The 24065-nt window shown below is 45.5% G+C and overlaps 1 protein-coding gene across 2 annotated transcripts in view; it reads left to right on the top strand.

Annotated features, from left to right (window-relative positions):
• Window positions 1–24065, top strand: part of ACACA (acetyl-CoA carboxylase alpha) — a 140769-nt gene that overhangs the window by 111839 nt on the left and 4865 nt on the right. For both annotated transcript variants that reach the window (XM_050909166.1, XM_050909167.1), the window contains 6 exons: window positions 1050–1146; window positions 1844–1979; window positions 8277–8454; window positions 10265–10377; window positions 20247–20401; window positions 21172–21342. In XM_050909166.1, coding sequence (XP_050765123.1) covers window positions 1050–1146; window positions 1844–1979; window positions 8277–8454; window positions 10265–10377; window positions 20247–20401; window positions 21172–21342 — 850 coding nt within the window. The remainder of the gene's footprint in view (window positions 1–1049; window positions 1147–1843; window positions 1980–8276; window positions 8455–10264; window positions 10378–20246; window positions 20402–21171; window positions 21343–24065) is intronic.

Below are 24065 nucleotides of genomic sequence, written 5' to 3'. Positions count from 1 at the left end.
AGATGTAGCATCTTCATGTGCTAGCCTGATAAAATTTATATGAAGTATAATGGAAAACAGAAGTTGTTTTGAGCTGTTTTCAAGTTCAATAAATAACTGTAATACTTGGATAAAGATGTTCTTTATTAGGTCACATGGGCCCTAATATAGAAGTTATAAGTTACCGATTTAAGACGGCTTCTGCAATTACAGGTTTCTAGGCAGACTCTTAATCATAGTGAATGGGAATATTTTCAACCCCCTAGTGCACATAGGCCTTGTCGCTTTTTCTGCCTGCAGCGCGTGTCATCCAGCTTGAGGTGGTTGAGGAGAGAGCGTAGGCTCTGCTGGGACTCCCGTCCTGGGAGTAAGCAGTTGTCATCGCCAGCAAGATGCCTTTTGTGTAAAGGAGCGGTTAGATGCTGTGGAAAGCAGAGCTGAGCATCCTCCCTGGTTCCTATGCTCCCTGCTCATCCCTCTGTCCCTGCACCCTTCCCACCCTTGCAGTCATCCTGCAGCAGAGGGTCTGGGGAGGAGATAGACGGGCAAACCCAAACCTTTTGCCCGTCATTCACCCTAACCTCTTGGGAGAGGGAGGTTTTGTAAGCAGTGGAGGTTTAGGGTGGCTGAGACATCAGCATTGCTTAGACCTGCAGCCTGTGGATGTATTTCATCAGCTGACAGTGCTTGTGAAAACAGGGCTTGGGAAGCCTTGGGTCTTCATGTTTATTTTTCGTGGTCAAGACCGTCAGTATCAAAATCTGTGTAGTGGCAGGTGAAGGGTGGTGGAGATGTAGCTATATCATTCAAAATTTGGGCTTTGGTTTATTCTATTTAGTTTTTAGTGAGGTATGTGCTAGTTTTTAGAACTAGATTTTGCTTTGAGAACTGTGACTTCTACTCTGAAATTCTCCAGCCACATGCCTAAACTCTTAAAAAAAGCCAGAATGCTTCTTCTGCCATTTGCTTGCATTATTTGTCTCTCTTGAGTATTTTGGTGCAAATTGGAAAAAAAGTCTAGTTGTGTCACAGTAGAAATACGAATTTTGATTTGTCTCGCATGTTACCAGGCTGGGAGGAATACCTGTAGGAGTAGTTGCCGTAGAAACGAGAACGGTGGAGCTCAGCATCCCTGCTGATCCTGCAAACCTGGACTCTGAGGCCAAGGTAGGTTGAATGTGTGCTCAGTTGCTTGTTTGTCCTCCGCAAATGTCTCTGTGGAAAGAGCACTTGTTTTGATGGGATTTTTTTTTCCCCAAACGTGGGACGAAAAGTATAGCCATTCCTTGGTGAGATGCTAATGCATGGCAGTTGCTGGGAGGAGTGAATGGACAGTTGTGTTGGCCGTTCGTACAGGAGACACGTTCCCCGGCAGTCCTGCTTCTCTTATGACTTAGGTGAGGTGCAGGGACTAGGGCCCAGGAGATCTGGCAAGCAAAAATCATTTCCCTGTTCTCTTGCTGTGACCATAGTGTTTCATGGTCTTTCTGCTCTGACATTTTGCTTTTCTCCTGCCTGATTTCACACCTCTGGCCCTGCATCATCTCTTCAGGGTTTTCTCCTTTGCATGTCCTTTTCATTCTCTCTTCTCCTTCACCTTCCTACAGCGGTCATAGTGTCAGGCTTTCCATACCATCTCTATTCTTCTTCTTAGCTAAATCAGTGGGAACACTCCTGTTGATGTTGGTGACAAAAGGATTGTCCCAATTTTTCTGTGGGCAAGCAGATCCTAAGCATTTCGTGCGCTGTGTTCCTCGTTGTTAATTCCACATCACAGCTCTTGTTGCATCTATTTCTGTGTTTTTATGCCAACTCTTACATTAATGTGTTTGAAGGCTTAACAGTCTTTTTTTATTCCCAACAGATAATCCAGCAGGCTGGTCAGGTGTGGTTCCCTGACTCTGCCTTTAAAACTGCACAGGCTATCAATGACTTTAACAGAGAAGGGCTGCCTCTGATGGTCTTTGCAAACTGGAGAGGCTTCTCTGGTGGAATGAAAGGTAACCATCAATTTGGATCCCCATTTGGCGTTATCCTGTGGAGTGGCTTGTCTTTTACTGCTCAGGGCACTGCTGCTGTTCCCCGCCATGGCATACCCAATGGCACTAACTCTACTGGTTTAGCATCCTGAAGCAGTTCTCTGGGGACAAACCAGCAGTGGGAGTGTGTGGCAAGGGACGCAAGTAGGTCCTGTCTTTGGGCAGCAGCTAGCTATTAGATTGGCTTAACTGTGGTGACAACTTGTACCAGTAAACTTGCAGAGTGGATCTGCTTCACCCATCTTTGATGCAGCCTGCATCAAAGATCCAGCCCCCCTCTTTCATGGCAAGTATGTGACCTCCCTTAGAAATGCTAATAAAGGGATACTTTTCTAGGCCTGCCAAAGTGTTTGGACATGTCAGCCCTCTGAAATCATGGCAGTGCTCTGCCCGGCTCTCCTGAAAGTCAGTTGTGATCATTGTACAACCAGCTAGGGGAAAGGGACGCTCTACACTGCAGTAGCTGTGGTGTGAAAGGGTTTCATTCCTCTCCTCCCCATGTGTGTCTTGTCTTTAATAGGCACATAGCAGGAATAACATAGAATATGCAAGGTGCAAATTTGATACCAAGTTCTTTTCAAAATATGCAATGCAGCTGTATTTTTATATGTACCCTCATATACAGTTATAGGAACTGGCCAGATCATAGAATCATAGAATCATTTAGGTTGGAAAAGACCTTGAAGATCATCGAGTCCAACTGAGTCTCATCTGCAGTGAGAACAGGTAATTGGATGTTAACAGTGGTCTAGTTGCTAACAAAATTTACAGCTGCCAACCTCCACTGGTTAAACACTAATCTCAGGAAACCCCTTCTGCCTCAGCTTAAAAGTGGGGCTGGATAAGCCAACAATATTGCATATCAAAAATGTATAGGCATATTCTGTCAACATTGTCTCTGATGATTTTTCACACTGTAATATTGTCCTATCGAGGACTGTCTCCTAGTTGACTCTCTTCGTGGTAGTGGTGTTCAGAGGAAGTGAACAGTTATTAAACTGTGAATTAATATACCAGCAGTTAGATTTTTGCACCACATATTGCTACTTTAAATTTTGTGAAGTGCCAAGAATATGAGATTAATACTATAAAAGTATAAGTAAAAGATTACGGCCCCTTACTTGCATGAGGCAGTTAACAAACACAGAAGAAAAGTTACAGATGCACTAAACCAGTGAAAGTTCCTGCTCTGGAAAGCCTCGCAGGGTGACAAAGGCTGTCTTGCTCTGCTTTCTCATTACCTGGGCAGAAAGCAATGCCATTGAGTTTGCAGATGCAAAGATGGAAGGTGGCAAAAGGTGGCAAAATTCTTTCCTCTGGAAAATATCTGTTACCTTTCAGGATGGTTTCTGCTCCATGTGCTGCTACTGCACTCCCTTCGTGACTTGCTTTCCCTACCGCACAACTCGTGGGGAAGTTGTTGATGTAACTTTACCAAGCATTCGTTAAATATTATTTTGGCTTACTATGTTGCGAGATCTGTCGGCTTTGGCAGTGCCCTTTGCTGGGTTCCTCGGAAACTGAGTTTAGCTTTGGAGTTGGGACCAGAAGCCCAAGGTACAAAAGGCACTACAAGGCTGCTAATATTTATATTGTGTATCCCCACTTACTCCACCCCAGCTGGTAGCAGGAGGAAGAGAGAGCCACCACAGAGGGGAGAACAGAGCCATTGCAGTTTGCACCTTGGTCCGTGCATTTTCCTGCATCTTGTTTGCCGTTGGGGCCTGCATAGCAAGTGTTGGTCTCTCCTGACACTCTCTGCGGTCCTTGGGGAGTTGTTTGCAGTTTTGGTTTCAATGCTGGCTGGGGATTATGCAGGGAGGGAAAATAAACAATTATGCCACCCCTCAGTGCACACAAACACACTGCCAGGAGCCGACTGCACTGTGGGTAAAATGACTCCAAAATTGTGTGTAATGAGTAGGAAAAGATTAGAGACAGCTCTTGCTATGCTGAAAATTGACATTAGTGGATGGGAAAAAAAAAAAAGAGAGGGGGGAAAAAAAAAACCTCTTTCCTAGTCGGCCTAGGAGGTCTAATTCAAGCTGTAAAATAAATAAATAAATAAATAACATAAATAAAGGCATATCACAATGGTATTGGTGGTTTCCCCAATGAGCTCTATCTGGCCAGAAGGCTATTCAGCATAATGCAAAATTAAATTATAAAAACTGGCTTGAATATTTAGATGGAGGAGCCATTTGGAAGTGGTTTATTTAGGCGAACCGGCAGTGACCCACAACAGGGAGACATCAAGCGTGAAATTTACTGGAAATTAGCACCAGGGTCTTGGACTCGGCATGAATAGTTTGATAGCATGCAAATCCCCGCGACATTAAACTGCAGCGCTGCTTGTGCTACAGGGTCACTCGCAGTTGGCTTTTCATGTTTTACTTATTATTTTTTCCTGGGACATGTTATAAATAACAATAAAAAAAATCTCAGCAGAATGAAAAGGCTGTTTTAAATCCCTGATTACCTGGATGTTGAATGACGGTATTGCTTGTGTGTAATGGGTTTATGAGGGACATTATGTGTCTGCAGCCAATATATGCCTGGTGTTTACCTTCAGGTCCTATCTGATCATCCAGCCAAGCTGATGAGATCCGTTCCAGCTTTGGAGGTTCAGGGCACGCTGCCCGACGCTATGGAAATGCAAAAAACTGTCTGCAGCCTTTCTAGCATGCTTGATGCATCTGACTGCCAATATTTACACATACAGTGTAATGATAACAGCTTCCAGCAGATTTCATGTCTGTGTGTAGTAGACGCTGATGCACACTGCAGCTGAGCAGGCAGGCAGAGAATGGGAAAGTGTGCTGCGAACACTGTCTGCCCTGCTGAATAACGAACAGCACTGCTCTTCCTAGAGGACTTCTGCAGCATTTCTATCTTGCAAGTGGCTTATTATGCTGAGCTTTAAATTAATACAGGAATTAAATTTGGCCCACCAATATAATATTTAATTTTAATTTTTCCAGTCTCAACATAAGCAACTTCTTTGCAAGAACAGTTGTGCAAACAGTCTGCTCTTAAAATGTGTGTGGTGATCTTTGCTGCACGGATGATGATGGAAGTGATTGGGTTTTGTTTTAAACATAGTAAGTGTGTTAGTTACAGTATTAATGGTTTATAAAGTCTGCACCCTACCAAGGCACTAGGGCTGCACGGGCAGCTCAGGCACAGAGCAGTGGGCACCACTGAGACCTGGCATCATTTACCCCCTGCAGCAGATAGATTTGGTGCACTGTTTTCCATTGTAAGAGTGGAGAATGCAGCAAAACTGCAAATAAGAGGCAGTTGTCACAGTATGGCAAATGTTTCATAGTTTCACGCTCAAGTACAGTATTAACGTAAATCAGGGAGGTTGTGTGTTCTGGTGATTGGGTATGGGGACTACAGGCAGGCGTCTTGGGTTGTCTTTGCAGTATTTTTATGATCTTCATCAACTCTACTTATATTTTACCTCTTAAAAATATACATTCTTTAAAAGTGCCCACTTTGCGGAAAAGGTAAGTGTAGGCAAATTGAACAGTTGAGATGGCGGGAGGGGAAAACCCTGCAGAAGAGCGGGCTGCTGTTAATGCTAGAGACAGTTTAGGGACCCTTCCATAGCCTGTGGACACTGCAGTTCCCCTTGGCTTGTCTCTGAAGCTCAGCAGCTTCTGTGGTCTGGAGCTGTGCGTGACACCATGGGGACCCTTTGGCGGTGGCAGTCAGATTGATTGTCTCACCTTTATTTGGGCAAAACTCAGTCTCCATTAGTGGAAGCTGTTACCTTAAAAAAAGGGGAAATCCTCTACAACAGAGGCATTTACAGCCAGATCTGAAACTAGTGCAGCAGCAGGTCCATTGACCTCGGTGGAAGTTTTGAGCATGCAAGAGAAGCCAGCAGTTGGTGTAAATCCATGTATAAAATATTAAACTAAGGCTGCTGGGACATTCCAGGAAAATGAAGTGCTGTATTGCAGGATCCCAAAAGGAGTAACTGTGTACAGAACCACATAGCGGTAAAGTTCGTGCGTCTGGATAGCTTTGACAGTCTGATCCGGAAAGTGGTGTAGGCACAGAAATACTTCCCTCACCTTGCTGACGCCACCTGGTAAACCTGAAAGAGATTTGGAGCTATGCGCAGAAAGCATCAAGTTTCTCTCAGTTTCTCTGCTCCTCCTCCCTCTGCCTTGTTCAAACAAGTAGCACTTCTTTTTTCTACGCTTAACCTGAGTAAAATATATACCCTTGGCAGGAGTGAAAAATGTATTGCTAATTACGCAATTATTTTATTATGTAGCACTAGTAAAAAATGTCTAGTAAAGAATTAATTCAGTTAAAATAATTTGAATCAAGCAATTATTTTCTTAACACTAGAATTAGCTGAAAGTACTTCAAGTGGTTTATTACTAGCACTACATAATAAAATAATTGTGTAATTAGTAATAAATTTGTCACCCCTTTTGAGGTCTTTTTCTTTGCTCAGGACAAAGGAAAAGGTTGGAGTTTTGTTTGGTTCTCAGTCCCCACTGTCTCTGCCAGAATTTATGTTTATTCGCAATTAGAGGAAATAAATTGTTCTTCTCTTCATCAGCGTTTGACATTTCTTAAATAACATGAAAGTCCTTTTCTTGGGTACTTGGACAATGACCTTGCAGATGAACTGGAGAGATCACATCAGTGCCTATGGTGCTAATATATATATACACACACTTCATATACACCTCTCTCGCTTGCTCTATATGTGTTAGCGTGTGTATATATATGTAAGAGTGTGTGTGTGTATTTCCCAAAGAGTTAAGTGCTTAACTATGTTCATGTTAATGCTTAACATTAAACTGGGGTTAAATGACAGGGGGACCTTGGCTGGAGTCTCTTTCTTCCCCAGAAATGATGGCTTTCTCAAGTGATTGTAAGGATTTTAGATGAATAAAAGTGTCTTGGTCTTTTAAGCCTGTTACTGAAGGCCAGCATGTGTGCGTGGTACATATATGCAACCCACTTAGTTTTTCTGCTCTATGCACTGGTATTTTAATGGCCAGAAAAAATTAGGCAAACTGGGAGCTGCTAAGCAAAGAACAAAAATGATGAAGGGGATTGAAAATACTGTCCCGGGAGACATGAGAAATGAATACCTACAGTGTGTCTAAGGAAAAAAAAAAAAAAAAACCCAACACTGAAAAACCTAGTGCTATTTGTAGCAAGCCTGAAGGAGTGGAGAGATTATGTAGGGTGATGCAAGGAGTAGTAATATGAAATTAATGGAGATGGGGAAGGAGGGGAAGTTTGGCTGAATACTCAGGAAAATTTCATCTATTTGGCTGTGGAAATGCCCCTAAAGAAGTAGCAGATTTATTGTTTGGGATTTCTAAACGAAAGCTTTAAAAAGCATTGGGAAAGAAACATAGGATACAGTCCTGTGTGAACAAAGAGATGGACTAGATGATCCTAATAAGCATTTTTCATTTCTTGTGTATTTGATTTGATACTTCTATATATAATTATATGTAACAAAATATATATATTCGAGGGTGCCTGTTTCCATTACAAACTATATCCATTATAAACTATATCATCTCATATAAATTCTTTTGCCTTCCTTTTTTCTCTTTTATTTAAATTGCCTTTGGGGCTGATATTTTCAATGTACTGTCTTTACACAGTGGAGTTGTTCTCATTAATTTTGAGCAGAATGCCTTAAATTTTAATGCAAGAAGAGAAGAATGCCATTTCACATCCCTAATTTTTATAAAGATATGTAAAAGGTCTGCTGCTGTTAGGTGTGCCATGCACATTACATGAATCAGGATACAGGTCCATGGTAGTAAGTCTGAAATTGGGCAGCTGCGCTCGTATAAAGCACAGGAATAGCTGGCCTGACTTTCCGAACTGCTGTAATACTCATTGGCTTGGCTGGGAAGTAAGGGATGGATTATCTCCAGGACACATGGTGTAGGACTGGCTGGTGTGAACTGAGGACCCCGTAGTCCATGTTTTGTGAATAGATGTGGTTATGCTGGAAGTAACCAGACCAGATCTCCAGAGTGGAGGTCCAGTGTCTGGGAGCAGGGCTGATGGGGGAACACCTCCTTTCTCAGTCTGTCTTGCCCAGGTCCAGATAACGCCAGCCAGAGCTTGCAGTATGGTAGAAGGAGGTGGCCAGAAGAGCTGAATAATTGTGATTTTTTTTTTCCCCGTTTGACCAAGCGTGGCAGGGCTGAAGGACTGACATACTGTGACTTCAAATGCTGTGTCCTTTTTCTGCAGACATGTATGACCAAGTGCTCAAGTTTGGTGCCTACATTGTGGACGGGCTGAGAGAATATCGTCAACCCGTGCTTATTTACATCCCACCGCAAGCGGAGCTGAGAGGAGGATCCTGGGCTGTGATTGACCCTACCATTAATCCTCGTCATATGGAGATGTACGCAGACCGAGAAAGCAGGTATGGCAGCTTTCTCCTCCTTCTGTAACCACCTGCTTTGAGGCATAATTACCTGGCTGAGTGAGAAGCTCTCAGTTAAGAATGTGGCAGTTTGTTACTGAAAGGGGCTGACTGCTTTCCAGTTGCAACCCATGTCTCGGAGGAGTTTGATCACAGCTAGGACAGTTCGGATAGTCTCCTGGCTCAGACTTAGATGGGGGTAGATTCTGTAGCCAGTGTGAGCCAGCCTCTGTGAAGGTTCATTACTAACACTCACAAAGCACAGTGAGATGTTGGCGCTTAGGATTTTTTTTTTTCCGTTCTGATATTTCCACACACTGCTTTGTGCTATGAAACAAGTGCCTGTGTATACAATTTTGCAAATTGAATAAGTGTAAATAATTGTGCACTTTAAAATCCCTGAGTGTTGTACTATCTGTCATATGGGCGCTTGGGTAGTTGCGCTTTTTTAATAAACTACAACTTGCGTAAGTGAAGTTCTAGTTACTGGCGGTTCAGGATATAAAACTACAGGCAAACTCTTGGAAGCAGGTTTTTTTTAATATTTTAAAGAATCTCTAAAATACAGAGGTACTGAATCATTTGGAGGAAAAAGGCCGCCCTACCTGGGCTATCTGTAGCAGATAGAAGGAAGGTGTATAGAAGGACAGCATGAATATTGTGCTATCAGGGCATCCTCTCAACTCCTGCCATCTGAGCAGGGCGAAATTCCTGGGCAGCTGCTCCAAGGGGAGGGAAAAAAGCGTATGTGGGAAGGAGTTGAGAAGGCGCCCTTCCCAGACGCCCATTTCCCTTGCCCTTCCCAGCTGAATTTTGCTCCTGATGGGATGCTTGCCTCTCTCTCTGTTCTAAAGAAGCAAGACAGAGACACCTGTAGTCTATTGGCCTCATTATTTCCTGCATCTTGAGCAAACATTGTCTAATCTTCACCTCCTGGACGTCAGAAGTTTTTGCTGTTCTTTTCCTACTTAGAAACATGGAGCCTGTTTGCTTCACAGTCAGACACAGTGCGAGCAGGATTTCTACAAACTCCTTCCCCCACCAAGTGTTTTTTGGGGTGCATGCAGGAACAACTCCCTCCTGCTGCTTCTGCCCCATACCTTTCTAGGATGCTGGCAGTGTGAGCTCGCCTCTTGGAAATCTCAAGCCAGCTCCCCACCTTGCAAGACATCAGGAAGGACTGTGTGTGGTTTGCAGAGCTGTAGTTGGACTCTAGAGGTCTTGAGCTCCAGTAGCCAAGACAGATTATTTTGCAAAATATGTCATCCTGTCCCTAAGTACCGTTACGCATTTGTAATAATTCTCATCGCTGTTGCTGTTTCATAACCCTCAGCACTGACCTTCCTCCTCGTCATTACTCCCGCCCTCACAGTTAAAGACTGAAGTGATTTTATTTACCGAGCCCAAGATTCAAACCACGTGCTCCTCTGTCTTTGACCTGGGAAGTGGGCAGGATCTCTAATGAAAATGGCTGGTTAATTGGTTTGTTTCATAAAGCTTACCTACCTTTTGAAAGAGCTTTCAGGTCACAGCTTAAAAGAGACTGCCTGCTTGTACCAGGCTGTACTATATACTGTTGGATAGACGTGTTTCTGTGAAGCCTGGTGTACATTTGTGGCATTGGATAAATAATAGCTAAGATTCTTTCTTTCTTGTTCTCTCTTTCTCTTTGTTTTGTCTCCCTCCCCCCCTTCTCTTCTCTTCTTTTTTTACATACTTTGTAGATAACATTGAACCATTCCATTTTGTGTTTCCCCTTGTCTGATGACCTGAAAGTGCCTTTCTTTTCTCTTTTCCCGTCACTGATCAGAGGAGGAATCCTGGAACCAGAGGGGACAGTAGAAATCAAATTCCGCAGGAAGGATCTGGTGAAGACGATGAGGCGAGTGGACCCCGTCTACATCCGCCTGGCAGAGCGGCTAGGTACGGCTGCGCGGGGGCTGGCGGAGCAGTGATCCGTTCAGCTGGTGGCTAATGAATGTGTTTATAGACCTTAAAAAGGGGCACTGAGGCATTTTATCAAATTCATGATAATTTTTATTTACTGTCATCTAACTTGGGAAGAAAACCAGATGAGACAAGCTGCATGTATGTACATGTGAGAGATGATATTCGTGTGCGTTTAGCATACCTAGGGTGTGTGTAATATAGTGTCTTTTTGAACTGATTTTTTGTTTTTTTAATTGAATGGACCTTACAACAGACACTTGGTACAGATGCTTGAGTCTAGTTGCCATCTCAGCAGTTGCTCGGCTCACTAAAATCTCCTGGGCCAAACCTTCAGCTGGTGTCATTTGGTGTAACTAAGAATTTGGTCAAAGACATTTTGGGCTGCTGGACTATCACTGTGTGCCTGAGGTAGTTTTGAGTAATGATATCTGTCTACTCTTCAGTTTCAAGAAAATAAAAAATATTCTTCACCTCCTCAGTAAAACACGGGGTGATCTGCAGTGCTCAGTGGCTAGCACGTCACTGAGTGTGTTGTATTATTACTCTGCCTTTTGCTCCAAATGATCCCAGCGCCTGGTATACACCCAACAACCCAAAATACAGAGTGTTCAGCAAAATGCACTTAATATCAGATATGTACTCTCTCAGGGGAATAGACTCTTTAAATAGTTCTTTACTAGCTCTTACTGTAAGAGTATAATCTTACAGAGCCTCTTTTTACCTCCAAAATTGACTACATTTCAGTAGTGGAAGAAGCATGCTATGTGGGTATGGTTTGAATTTATAAAGCCTTTTGGGATCCTTCAGGAGGAAAAGTGTTCTGCAAATGACTGATAAATCGTGGCTATTGCTGCAGTTACATTTTATTATTTGGCTTTTTTTAATTTATGGCAGTGCAACAATTTATATACAAAACAACCATTCTGATATGCCTTGGGAAGAGAATAATAATTGTAAAGGGTGCGGGGAGTGTTAAGAATCAGACTGCTTGCTGAAAACTAGGTTCTTACTGATGTCTTTGATATCATCAAAGACATTTTCCCTCTTTTTTTAATGATAGTATTTTGACACTCTCTTTGTTTTCTCTCACTGTGCCGATTGCTTTCTGGGCAAGAAGGAGGTTAGCAGGTGTTTGAGTTTTGCAGACCAGCACAAGGCAGCAGTTTTACCTGAGTTCAGATCTTGCTTATGTGCATTATGTGTTGCTGCACGAGAGAGCAGACACAGATACCCAGATGGGTGGATGTGGTGTTCTGTCTGCCTGTGTCTGTTGGAATTAAAAGCCAGTTTTAATGTTTGTAGTTGCAGCAAGGAGATTCTTTTCACAAAACCTCACTTTTGACCTATGTTAGACTTGACAGTGTCCCTTTAGGAGCAAACAGATAGTGTGGCTACACCAAATCACGGAGACCCAGCACAGGGTCCCAACAAACGCTCTCCTAAGGTGTTTCACACTTCACAGTTTAAAGGCTGCAGTCGAGTTCCTTACGCAGTCAGGGCTCACAGCTGCACCTCCTGCGGGTGTTTGCACCTCCGCGGCCGATGCAGGAGAGCTGCCTCTCCGGTGCGTGTCTCCAGGGGAAGGAGAAATCAGATGTGTGGTTAGAGAAGGCAATATGCTGAGCAGTCAGCTCAGGTCCATGCAGATAAATGGCACTACGGCAGGAGCACTGTTTCTGAGAGTATTTACCTTCACCCCACCATGAAAAGCACTGGCTCTGCCGACGAACAAACCAACCTACTGCCTCTGCAAAGAAACGGTATCTTCTGTGCGGCAACCGCCGGATGAATCCTTTCCCAGGAGCAGAGTCACTGGCTGCGGGCAGAGAGGGCTGATGGAGTGTTTAAATCCTGAAGCAGTGGAGGAAGGTGGGGAGCAGAGTAACACGCTAATTCGCTGTCGGGTGGCCCCTCCAAAGGGTCCGTCGGGTGGGTGCGGGACGCCTACCAAGCACCCTTCAGTCACACCGGTGGGACCTGCACCAGCATCACCGGAAAAAAATACAGGGAGAAAGAGGGGATACAGTTTTCTGCCAACAGTCTCAAAAATCCAACACTGCGCTATGTGAGGAGGCAGGAGCCTGTTCAGGGTTTTTTTCCCCTCTTCCTCTACAGGGTAATTACTCCCAGCAAACTCCATACACTTTAATTAAAATGACTGCAACACAAGAGCAAGTCACTTACAACTGTACATACAGAGAGCTCTAAAAGCTTCAGTCACTGATAAGCATCTCACTTAGATGGCTGGTAATTGCTCCCAACATCGGGCGATCATTGCTGTTGTTTTGCCACTAATTCCGTACCATAGCAGGAAAGCCAAGATTGCAGGACACAGTGAATTGCATAATTTTTTTTTTTTTGCTGGTTTTCTTTCTGGCCAATTTAAAATTTGTCAAAGTCGGTCTTCTTCTGGATCACTGCCCTTTGATATTTCGCGCACTCCATTTGCCACAAACAAGCCGCAGGGCCGCAGTTCATGCTGACTCCAGCAGAAGCAGAGAAAGCTCCATTTATCTTACACTGCCTGCTGAATTCTTACTCATTAGCTGGGGGTTCACTGCCTCTCTTTAACCCCTGAATGGCTGTCATCCCTCCCTGGAGCTGCTGAATAGCGGGGGAAAAGGGAGATGCTCTCAAACGTGTGCCTGTTGCAGAGGGGTGGGGAAACCGGGCGACGGTGGTCTCATTCCAGGCGTCTTGAGACACTGGGGTTGGACTTGCAACTGGGGAGTGTGAGAGCAGAGAAGGCTGGCAGATATTGAATAATTTGACATAAATCTGTTCATTATCAATTCTCCAGCACTATTGCTGAAATGTTTATTAGCCCCATGTTTTATTAAAATGTCACTCAGAGTTGTGCTATTACAAACCAGCAAACAGTGCGGAGCAAACGGCAAGGAAAGAAAGGATAGCCCTTATCCTGCCCAAGAGCACATTTCCACACTGAGTAGGTGTGCAAGGAGAACGGTGATTGCCTAGAAATGTAGGAGCGATTCAGACTGCAAGCCTCAGGCCGTAGTTAAAAATATGGAGATTCAATTTTATTTTATTTATTTATTACAATTAGAGTAAAACATGTAGGAGTGGAATAAAAATCAGCTTTGTCATGCAGATTCTGGGCATGTAATGTGTCAGATGCACAGTGTAACGTACGGAAAAATTTGGTGGAATATGAATGAAAGGAATGGCAAAATGGCTCCAGTTAGAGCGAGATTGGATATTACATTTTCACATTTCTCCTATCAGGTATTTATCTCATAGTAAAAAGGAAGCATCTGTTCATCACCTGATATATGTTGTAATAGTGTGAATATTGTCTTCAGCTGATCCTGTGAAATAGTTGCCCGTGTGCTGGCATGCATCTTTTAATTTTATTTGAAATTATATGCCCATTTTGCATTTGCCTGTATACACTGTACAAGGTGCAGGAGGGGGGAGCGTACGGCTCCACATGTACAGCAGCACGTTGGGAAGTGGGAGGCAGTGGTTGTTTTCTGCACAAACTCCAACGCTGCAGACAGCCCTCAACTTTCCGCAGGTAATATTACCAGTCAGTCTGTGCTGCTGGCTTCTGACTTGCTTCACACTTTTATTTGGCTAAAGGGTATGCAAAACTTTTCTTAAATTTCCAAATAATGAGTGAACACTCAAGCATCGAACCCATAACTCCACTTTAGCATAGCAGTTCCTCTCTGAAAATAAACGTGCCCGGGGTGCGGTACCAGAATTGAACCCCCAGGTCGCTCCTGGCCCCGACTGTACCACCTGGTGAGGACTTTGCTGGTGACCCAGGGACAGCCCTGACGCAGCCTTGTTTCTTGAGTGGCTGAAAACTTCCATCCTGTGACCTGTCCCATTCCAAGCTTTAGCTTAGAAAGTTAGATTGCAGCTCTAAAGTCTAGTATTTCTTTTTTTGGGGGGGGGGAGTGTTCGTTCAGTGTTGTAATTAATCAAAATGCCGGTTGTTTTCTTGAGCAACAACTAAGAAAAAGGCTGCTGTTGCGATTCTGTCTCTCGTGAAGTCTTGGACAAATGCAGTCAGTGTGGTTGTAGCTTTGTCTTTTTAGGCGATGCTGATTTCCAGTAACTGCTTCTATATGCAAGTGCTGCTGCATTTAAATTATTGTTAATTCACAATCATGAGTCTAGAAGAGCAAGTACTGCTTTCTGTCAGCTCCTTTGTGACAACTGGCATCTTGAATATCCTCCCAGGCGGGCCATAGATGTTTCCCCCAAAATAGGAATTTTTTGGCATTACGTACCTGCCACACTTTGCCCGTTTGCTCTGATGCCAGTATGAGACCTTAGGAGCAAAGAGTTGGAAAGGACTGGAGTGGAACATCACACGGTGCAGTTGTACAAGGGTATTTCAAGCCCGTGTCATGAGCGTGTGTGACCTTTGCTGCTATTTCATATTGCACCTTTATAACATAAATCCTACTGAATATTTAGTGAAGCAATTACAAGCAGTCTCATTTAAAGAAACAAGCGACAATCCAAAAACGCGTGTCTCTCCAGGGACATGAGTGGCTCTGAGTGACCTTCCTTCTCCCCTCTGGAGCGGCTCCCTCCAGCTGGGGTGGGAGATGTGTTGCCTGGGCAGCCCGGACGCCGTTGGCATTCTTGCTGCCTTTGCTGAATTTTTGTCTGGCAAGAGCTTTGTTATAGGCAGAGGAAGAGAAGGTGAGATTCAGGTAGGACGGTTATTGTTGCAGATGTGGAAATGAGGTGGGACAGTCATAACCAGGGTTAAAATCGACATTTAATTATGTCATTGGATGCAGAGCAACCGGTGTACTTCTCCAGAATTCATGTCCTAAGGGCCCGTCCAGCACATGCTGCAGTGGGATTTAACTGCTTTGCTGAAAGGAATGGCCAAAAGCAGCACACTCACGCTCACCAACCACTCGTGCCTCTGCTGTGTCGCTGGCTGGGTGTGATGGGCTGGAGCCTGGGTTGAAGCCGTCTGCTTTGCCCAACTCGCAGCGTGGCAGAGCCTGAGGGTAAGCGTGAGGGCCGTCTCTGCAAATCGGTTGGGTCAGAGGCCTTGGTGCTGGGCTTTGCCCAGGTCTTGGAGTGCATGTATGGGAAAGAGGCAAGAAAATGGACAAGTAAATGCTTGGCCATGCTGAGGCTGTGCGCCGAGGGTGAGGGAGAAAATCCCACATTTCAACAGCTTAGAAACCGTAAACCATCAAATTGATTCAGAAGCTGCCTGGCTTTCTGCAATCAGAGGGAACCTACAATAACATTTCTTGAAGTCATTTTGTCTAACCTGTTAAACTGGTCATATTTAAAAAAAGCACTTTGCTACTAAATGTTATGGGAAGCCGTGATTCATGGTCCTGCTGAGCCATTTCCGTCTGGCAGGAACTTTATTAAAGGCAGCCCATGCCCTGCCACCGCAGCAGGCTGCAGTCACTGCAGGACACTGCGTTGTCAATGGCTCCCTCTGCCAGGCACATACATCGGAGGGATGCTCGGAGACGCTGCTTACTTCAGAGCAGATTTTTTGTTTAATGGAGCACAAATCAAAATAGTTTAGATGTTGCTTTCCCTGCCATGATGCTTTCCCTTAACTTTTGGAGAGGAGTATAAATTGATATTCAGTATCAGAGCACTTTACAGGAGAGGTCTCTGCGTGGATTTATTGCGGCAGCTTTTCCATTTGTCTGCACGGGGAGGGCAGCTCCTCTGAAGCCTTCCTCCATGATCGCAGGCTGTAAAGCACGCGTGCATGTCCCTGGCTGCAGTGGCTGGGAAGTGCTTCTCTGCAGGGGGGTTAAAGGGCTTGTTTTGGCAACCGTAGTGTCTGGCATTTATTGTTCCGTGCCACCGGGGTACTGAGGGCCCCTGCCTGAGGTTTGGGCGCCTGTTACGGGCTGTAGGACACAGAAAAAAGAGTTTGTAGCCCCGAAAGCCAGGCTGTAGCAGCTGAGTGGGGAGGCTGGTGTCACCCCGCGGAGAGACGGCAGAGATGGGCACAGGCCAGGGAGGGGACGATGGGGGAGACAGGCAAGCACGAGCTGCCAGCTTCCTCTGGGAAGTGTTTGGCAACATTTTAGGTTAAACACTTCTTATGTGTGGTTTTAAACTAGATTTTGTTGGTTTAACTGGGTATGTTTGTGCAGAGGGTTTTGGCAAGACCCAGGCCACTGCTCTTTTGACCTTCGAAGAGACTCTCTAATCTTTTTGGTACCCCGATGTTATTGCTTCCCAAGGGCATTTTTTCAACTTGTTTAAGGCAATTTTGCTACTGATAAAAAAAAAAAAAAACAGAAAAGACAACATAGAATGAAGAGGTCTTGGTGCATTTACCACTGTGGGTAGCTTTAAAGGTGTTGAGGGCAGAATTAAGACATTTACCTGGCCTCTTCCAATCATGCCAATGGCTGTGATCATACCAGCACTATATATAGATGCAAGCGTACTTGGAGACTGCAGAGCAAACTGCAATCCAAGATAAATGTGACATTTTATGGCACTTAGAGTGCTGCCTTAGAAAGCATCCTGTGCTGCCTGCCACGTTAGGAAGGTCACACGTGTTCGTTCTTCCTTTAAATTGTCGTCTTGTCTTACCTGCGTGCCCCACCTGCATGCCAAAACCCGCTACACTTTGTGTTTGCATTGTAATGTGGCCGTTTGAGTGCTGCTTCTTTTGTTTCTCTATTGATTAGTAGCCGATCCATACCTAGAGGTCTATAATGTTCCTATGATTTAAACTTTAACAGTTTCATTAACTGTCAAGTACCTTTAGAGCAAAGGAATCCCATATTTTAACTCCCCTCTCCTTGCCAGTATAAGATTTGTGGAAGGAGACTTCTTTTTCTGAGAAATAAATAAATAAAGCCCCAGCTTTCCGAAAAACCCTGAGGCCTCAAGATCTGACTAGGAAAGAAAGAAAACCATTCCAAGATATTTAATTGTACAGGGGGCTTACAGGATTGATCGAGAGCTTAGCTTTTTACAATAGTCCAGTGAATAAGAAATGCTCCTGACAAACGATCGATGATGGGATAATCACTCTTTATCCCCCCTCCTCATTGTTACCTTCTTTCTTCCAGGAGAACAGGGTTCAGAAGTCAAAAATCTTTATAGACGCTGCTTTTAAATTAAGCAGAAAATAGACATTGACATATTTGTTAATCTCACCTAAATCATTACTGGGCCTGGCTGGTTTGACTGTACACCGTGAGTGTGGCAGATAGGCCAGAATACATGAGAGTTTACTGGCTTAAGTGCATGCATTGCCATTTAAAACAGAGAGGTGTAGGAGCCTGTGAATTTAACATGGATAAATATATATAATTCTTTATTCTGAAGGTTACAAGAGTAGCTTCTCTTAATTAAAACCTTCTTACTAGCATTTGAAAGGTTAGGTAACATTTATATTGGTAGGCGCATAAAAACATTCCTTCCCTAGAAAGAATCATTGCATGGCTGGCCCGTGGCTTGGAAATGTGCGTGCGCCTGTGTGTTCAAACCTGTTCTGACTTGGAAGAGAAGCTCTGGAAGGAAATGAAGACACAGGTAGTGCAAAGTAGGAAAGAACAGGGCCTGCATGCAGTGGCCCCCTGAAGGTGGGTCTGAGCCAAAGCCCCGGTGTCACGGTGCTGTGCATGAGCTGCTGCGGTGCTGCACCCACTGGTGAGAGCCACTGGGGTGCTCGGCCCTTCGGTCCGGCAGCCCTGGATCATCGTGTCTGTGGGAGCTCAGCCATGGATGCTCACGGAAAGAGTAGGAGCGTCGTGCAAATGCAGCATGATGCTTTCGCCAGGACGCTGTCTCAGCTTCCAGCAGTCCTGTGGTTTGGAGGCTTCCCGAGAACAGATTAATATCTGATCTTCATGCTTAGAAGCCTGTGATGGACTTACCTTGCATGAATTTGTCTGATCACTTTCTGTAAGCCCATTTGTACTTTTGGCACCCAGGACCTCCGGTGGCAATGAGTTCCACCGTTTGATTTTGCACTGTGTGGAAGTGTTCCCTGTTGTTGGGGTTTCTGTAAAACTTCTGCCTGCTAATTTAAGCTGGTCTTGTTGGGAGGGACTTGGATTGCTCTGTCTTCCTGCTGCAATTCCAGAGCCTGCTGTTGTCAGACTAGACGGTGGCCGTGGAGGTGCTGAGGACCCCCGTTGCTCAGCTCTCCTCCTGCCTTTCCCCAGCGATTGCCTCCCATTCCGCGTCACCCAGCCTGGAAGTGTGGCAGTTTAACAATAGGTGTTGATGTAATGGTAGATGTTGCATTTAATCCCATTGACATTCCTTCGCAAACAATAAAGATTAAAAACAAAAAAAGCTCGGTGGTGTTCACACACCGCAAAATGCAGTCCTGGTACTCAGGCTACAAGATAACAAGGACAGGAGCGTTGTCCTCCGGCTGAATCACCGTGCCAGCTTTTGTTCCAGGTTCTCCCGATGACTTCTTGTGCTACTGGGTAGGACACCTCTTTGTTTTATATCTCACTTCTGTACACTGAACACGCAGTCGTGCTTGCATGTCTCCCAGGCGCATGGGCGGTTATATTAACATTTGAATGGAAGGTGCCGTAGGACAGTTGAATGTTACAGCCCACCAGTGCTTGGAGCAAGACTCGTCCATGACCCGGCTTCAGATTGCCGGCGACCTTGGCTTTAAAAGGGGAGGCGGGATGGGAGGCAGCTGTCTCTGAGGCCGTGAACTTGCAACCAGAGCTTCTGGTGTGGGTGGGAGGTTAAAAAATGGCACAATTCAGCAGAGGATCCAGTACTGTATAATTTGGCTCAGATTGCAATCTTTGCTTAAATTGAACTAAGATTGGCTCTAAATACTCTGCCTGTGCACAAGGACCTCTTGCCACGTGTTGGTGAGGCAGTGTAGGAGAAGCATCAACCTACTTCTGGGCCAACTTTGACCTGGTGTAAATTACTGCAGGTTCAGCAGAGAGTTGCACTTATGGTTGTGCTCCCTGTGGCCTGTTACGGGGAGAAGAGGGGATTTACATTCTTGGTTTGATAAAGGGGCAGCTGTGGGAAGGAGCACCTTGTTCTGCTGCGGTAAGCGGCAGGAGCTGCGACGTGCCTCCGCAGCACGGTGTGTTTCCCCTTGCCTGACTTACTCTGGGTCAGGCAATTCCAAAATTAATCGGAAACTGTTTAATGCGTGTTTTTGTTTTAATCAAAGTTAATTTTATCTGAGCGGAATGTTTTAAAATAAATTAAAAGTTAATAACTCCACAGGACATTATCTTCTTGACACAGTTTTATTCTTGTCCATCATGTCAGTCCATGATTGCGACTAGTGTGTGCTGATCACTGGTAAACTGAATGTGAGCAGTTTTGGCGTCTCTAGCGTGACTTGTGTTTTCCTTAATGAGGCAGTGGCTCTAACAGCTACTGGCAGGAACCAGCCTGCAGGAAGACTTGAAATTGTGTAGGTGGTTTTACATTGTCCATGTTTCTTGCTAAATGAACTGCGTGTTGGGACATTATTCTTTTTTAGGAGTAAGTCCAGTAAATGTCACTTAATTGATGGCTCAGCTCATTGGCATTTAAATGGAATAGAGTTTCCATGGTGAAAACTCCTTCGAAGCTCTTGCCTGAATATCGGTGTCAGGAAGTCTGGGCTGGAACACTTACATTTGACTCAAGACTCTGCTTGGCATTGCTGGGAGCTGATGGTCTGGTGTTTGTCCTGGCCAAATGCAGGCTGGGTTTCACCTGTATGCAGGAACAGAAGAAACCTCCATTCTCCCTCTGGACTGTCCAGAGCTGCTCGCCTTTCTTCCGTGCAGCAGTCCTTTGTACACCCCTCTGCTTTACCCTGTCAAAGGTCTCTGACGTGTGGCTGTGCCTGGTTGCAGGTACCCCTGAGCTGAGCCCTGCTGACCGAAAAGAGCTGGAGACCAAGCTAAAGGAGCGGGAGGAATTCCTGATTCCCATTTACCACCAGGTAGCCATGCAGTTTGCTGACTTGCACGACACACCCGGCCGGATGCAGGAGAAGGGTGTCATCACTGTGAGTATCACGGAGCTTTCCTTGGGGACATCGTTGGAGGGTTTGACACATGGGAAATGCCAGTCTCCGTGCGGTGCGGCAAGCTGCTGCTGGAGGCAGCCTGCGGGCCTGCAAATAAACCTCTGCCCCAATGACTCTTGCCACAGGAGCAAACCCTCTCCACCCGCCAGCCGTTTTCTGGCCCCAGAACACAACACATTGTGGTTTTTAGCACCTTTACCTGATCCGTGTCCATTTGAGACCCCACATTTTCTGGGCTTCACCGGTAGCTCGTTAGTGACCACATCAAAAACCCCACAGAGCACATTGCAGTCTGCCCTGGCAGAACGGGAAGGCAGGGAAGGTGGTGAGCCTCTACCCATGGGGACCCTCAGGGATGGGAAGGGCTGTAACGGCATAGCTGAAGGCCAGCTGTCATGTCAGGGTTTGAACCCTGGCCGATTAGATTTTCCTAGTTCCCTCGCCTCTTGGATGTGCGTATCCTGGGCTGTGCTGCTCATCTGGGAAGCTGTGTCTCTTTTTGCAGAAGAGAGCAGACTTCTCGTAGGCAAAGGAGGCTGGACGTAGCTTCTGGTGACTGAATGGTATGACAGGGTGGAAGTCTTCAAAGCTCAGACATGGGAGTCTTTGTATTTCTCTTGTGCAAGTGGTACAACTAAGTATATAATGAGTGCAAGCCTTTTTTTGCCATTGGGAATAAGGCACATATGTTTCTCCACGTAAATGTTGTCCCTCGCTCATTTCTCCTTCTCCACTTATGTCTTGGGCAGGACATTCTAGACTGGAAAACTTCCCGTACCTTCTTCTACTGGAGATTAAGACGTCTTCTTCTAGAAGATGTGGTAAAAAAGAAGATCCATGATGCCAATCCTGAGCTGACTGATGGGCAGATCCAGGCTATGCTGAGACGCTGGTTTGTGGAAGTTGAAGGGACAGTGAAGGTAAATGAAAAAGCAGTTTCACCAAGGCATTATTCTTTCCTGGGCTTAAGTTCAGTGAAGTTCTCCCAGGTGGAGTTTGATCTCTGGTTTTTAATTGTAATGTCCACGGACATTTTAGGTGATGAAAGAGAACTTCTGGGTAATGTTCCAGGTCATGAATTGTTTTATGGGGACACTTTTTATAGCAGGCCAGAAAAGCAAAATAGGTTTTTTCCCAAGCATGTAGCACTATTGATATGAAAATCTGAGCATCTTACAAAGACGAACAGCTCACTCAGCAGAGCGAGGCAGGGCAGTGTGTGGGAAGAAGGCTGCGCAGAGGTGCTGCTGTCTGGCAGAACTGGCAGCAGAAATCCCAGGAGTCACAACACGTGCTCTATGTACCAGCCCTGAATATCTCCATCTCCTTGTTTCTGTGCACAGTGTGCCTAAGATAACACTGTGGAGCTGCTCACGGTTACAGAGGCTGTTACAGAGGAGCTGGCCTAGCTGTGCAGACTGGTCCCTGCATACCCTTGGGATCCTCTGTGATGTGAAAGCAGGATTTTTATTTTATTTTTAATTATTCTTTCTTACTGAATAATATCCTCATTCCTGCTCTATCCCACTGACACTGAGAAGGGTATGGAGTTTCACTGCTTGTATCCAGATGTTTCCTCTGGCAGATGTACAGCCAGCCTATCTCACCCTCCTGTCCTGCTGCCTGCAGAGCAGACCATGGCCATACTGTCCCCCCTTCCCTGGGCTGCCCTCGCCTTCCTTCCCTTTCCCCGGGCCATGAACGTAGAGATGGTGGGGACAGATCACACGTGCCTGGCAGTCTGTCACCATTGCCACGTCTCAGCCCGGGAGAGCCCCTGCTGTTCTTCCGCCAAGCGTCCCGCGTCCCCCGGGTTGCACCGTGCTTTAATGCCACGCGGAGCGGCATGCGGTCAAAGGCAGGGACACGGATCAGCTGTAAGATCTCACTGCTAGGGCTGGGGTGGGCGATCGCCTTGGCACCATCCGCAGTCCTCATCTGATAGCTGTGTTGAGGATTTCTTTTTTAATTGTGCTTAAATTGGGAAGCTGGCAATCTCTGAAGAGCAATCTCTGGAGCTGCTCTTAGGTTGTTTTTGTCACAGTCCTCCAATCTGAGTTATTTTATTTATTTTATTTTATTTTATTCTATTTTTAAAGTCACAAACACTCAGGGGTTCCAGAAAAGGGGGGGAAGTGTTCTCTGGAGGGCAGCAGGCTTTCCAAGGTAGTGTCTGAGCGTCTTTAAAAGCGGGCATCTCGTTAGCTAATACATTACACCAATCAAGGAGAGTTATCTTAAGCCACAATTAATCTGCTCCCTGGCATATGTTGATAGGAAAGCATCATGCTGTTTCTTAATTAAAAGCAAACGGATTAAAAATGATTAATAAGAGTATTAAATATTCTCCTAAACTAAAAGCTTTGGGATTCTTGGGTAAATCTAGCTTTACGCAGGTCTGCAACCGTAAGGCAGCTTCTTGGGGTTTTTTTTCCCTTCCCTGAAATCTTCCTAAGTGCCCTACTTTGTATGCAGGGAGCATTTCTGTCGTGTCTAGGGGCAGAAGCAAGGAGCAAAACCTAACGAGTTTAAAATAATAATAAGAAAAACCAATGAAATAAGCAAAATCTTGAGGTTGAAATGACATCACTGATTTAAGACAATCATATACATAACGTTAAAGAAAAAAAATCCTGGCTTCTTATTAAAGGGTGTCAGGCAGGAGCAATGCTGGGGGCTGGAATGGGGTCTGCACTTTGGGCTTCCTCACAGCAATGCCGGCTCTCACCCATGGGCGCAGCAACACCTTCATCAACACGGGGAAGGCGTGCTGCTTGTGAGAGTCCCAGGCAAGAGGGAAACAATTTCTTGGACTTTGGAAACTGATAATTAAATATATAAATAAAGGGTGAGCAGTGAGGAGGCTCATCGGCGCGAGTGCTGCCTTTGCGCTCCTCTCTGGTATTGGCAAGGACGGTGGAAAATGAGCTTTGCGAAGGCTTGTAATGGGCTGGCAGCTGTCGAGGTGCAGGCACCGCTCTGTTGGGAGAGCGGGAGAGGTGAGACGCTGCCTCAGGCGGCGTGGCCGGCTGCAGGAACCCATCTCATGCAGCCAAGCAGAGTCCTGGTAGGGGAAGTATTCTGCTGGCTTCACTGCTACTGCTCCAGGGGTTTCCAGGGCCTTTGCAAACATGCTGCCCACCCACACCGAGGCTTCACCTTCGGGTGCAAACATCCATCACGTGCTTCTGCCTCCCGCTCCTCGGCCAGCCCCTGAAATCACCCCGTTCCCAGTCAGGCCGCAGAGGCAGCACAAGGATCAAAGGTGTGTAGGGTGCCCGGGTGGAGCAGTGCTTGCTCTGCTGCCCGCGGCTGCTGGGGTCTGCACCCGTGGCGGGAGGGTGCCCGCTCGGCCCCCCGGTGCATTACTGCACCGAGCTCATTGTCATTCTGACTTTGACTTCGTTAGTGATAACAGAGAAGGATAGTGCACCTTTAAATGACGAGCTTTGTGTTTAATTACCCAAATAAAATGACATAAATATGAATGAGTGCTAATGGCAGTACTTGCTTTTCCGGAAACCATTAACAAAACGATTCTTAAATGATTTGTAAAGAAAATGAGAGGAGAAGAGAGGAGCGAGAAGGCTATTAGGCGTCTAACACACTCCTGAATTATTATGTAGTCAACTACCTAGCAAAT

This window comes from Gymnogyps californianus, chromosome 20 (genome assembly GCF_018139145.2).
Source record: "Gymnogyps californianus isolate 813 chromosome 20, ASM1813914v2, whole genome shotgun sequence".
NCBI classification, from domain to species: Eukaryota; Metazoa; Chordata; class Aves; order Accipitriformes; family Cathartidae; genus Gymnogyps; species Gymnogyps californianus.
The sequence above is the reverse complement of the archived record's forward strand: the minus strand, read 5'-3'. Positions and strand labels throughout refer to the sequence as shown.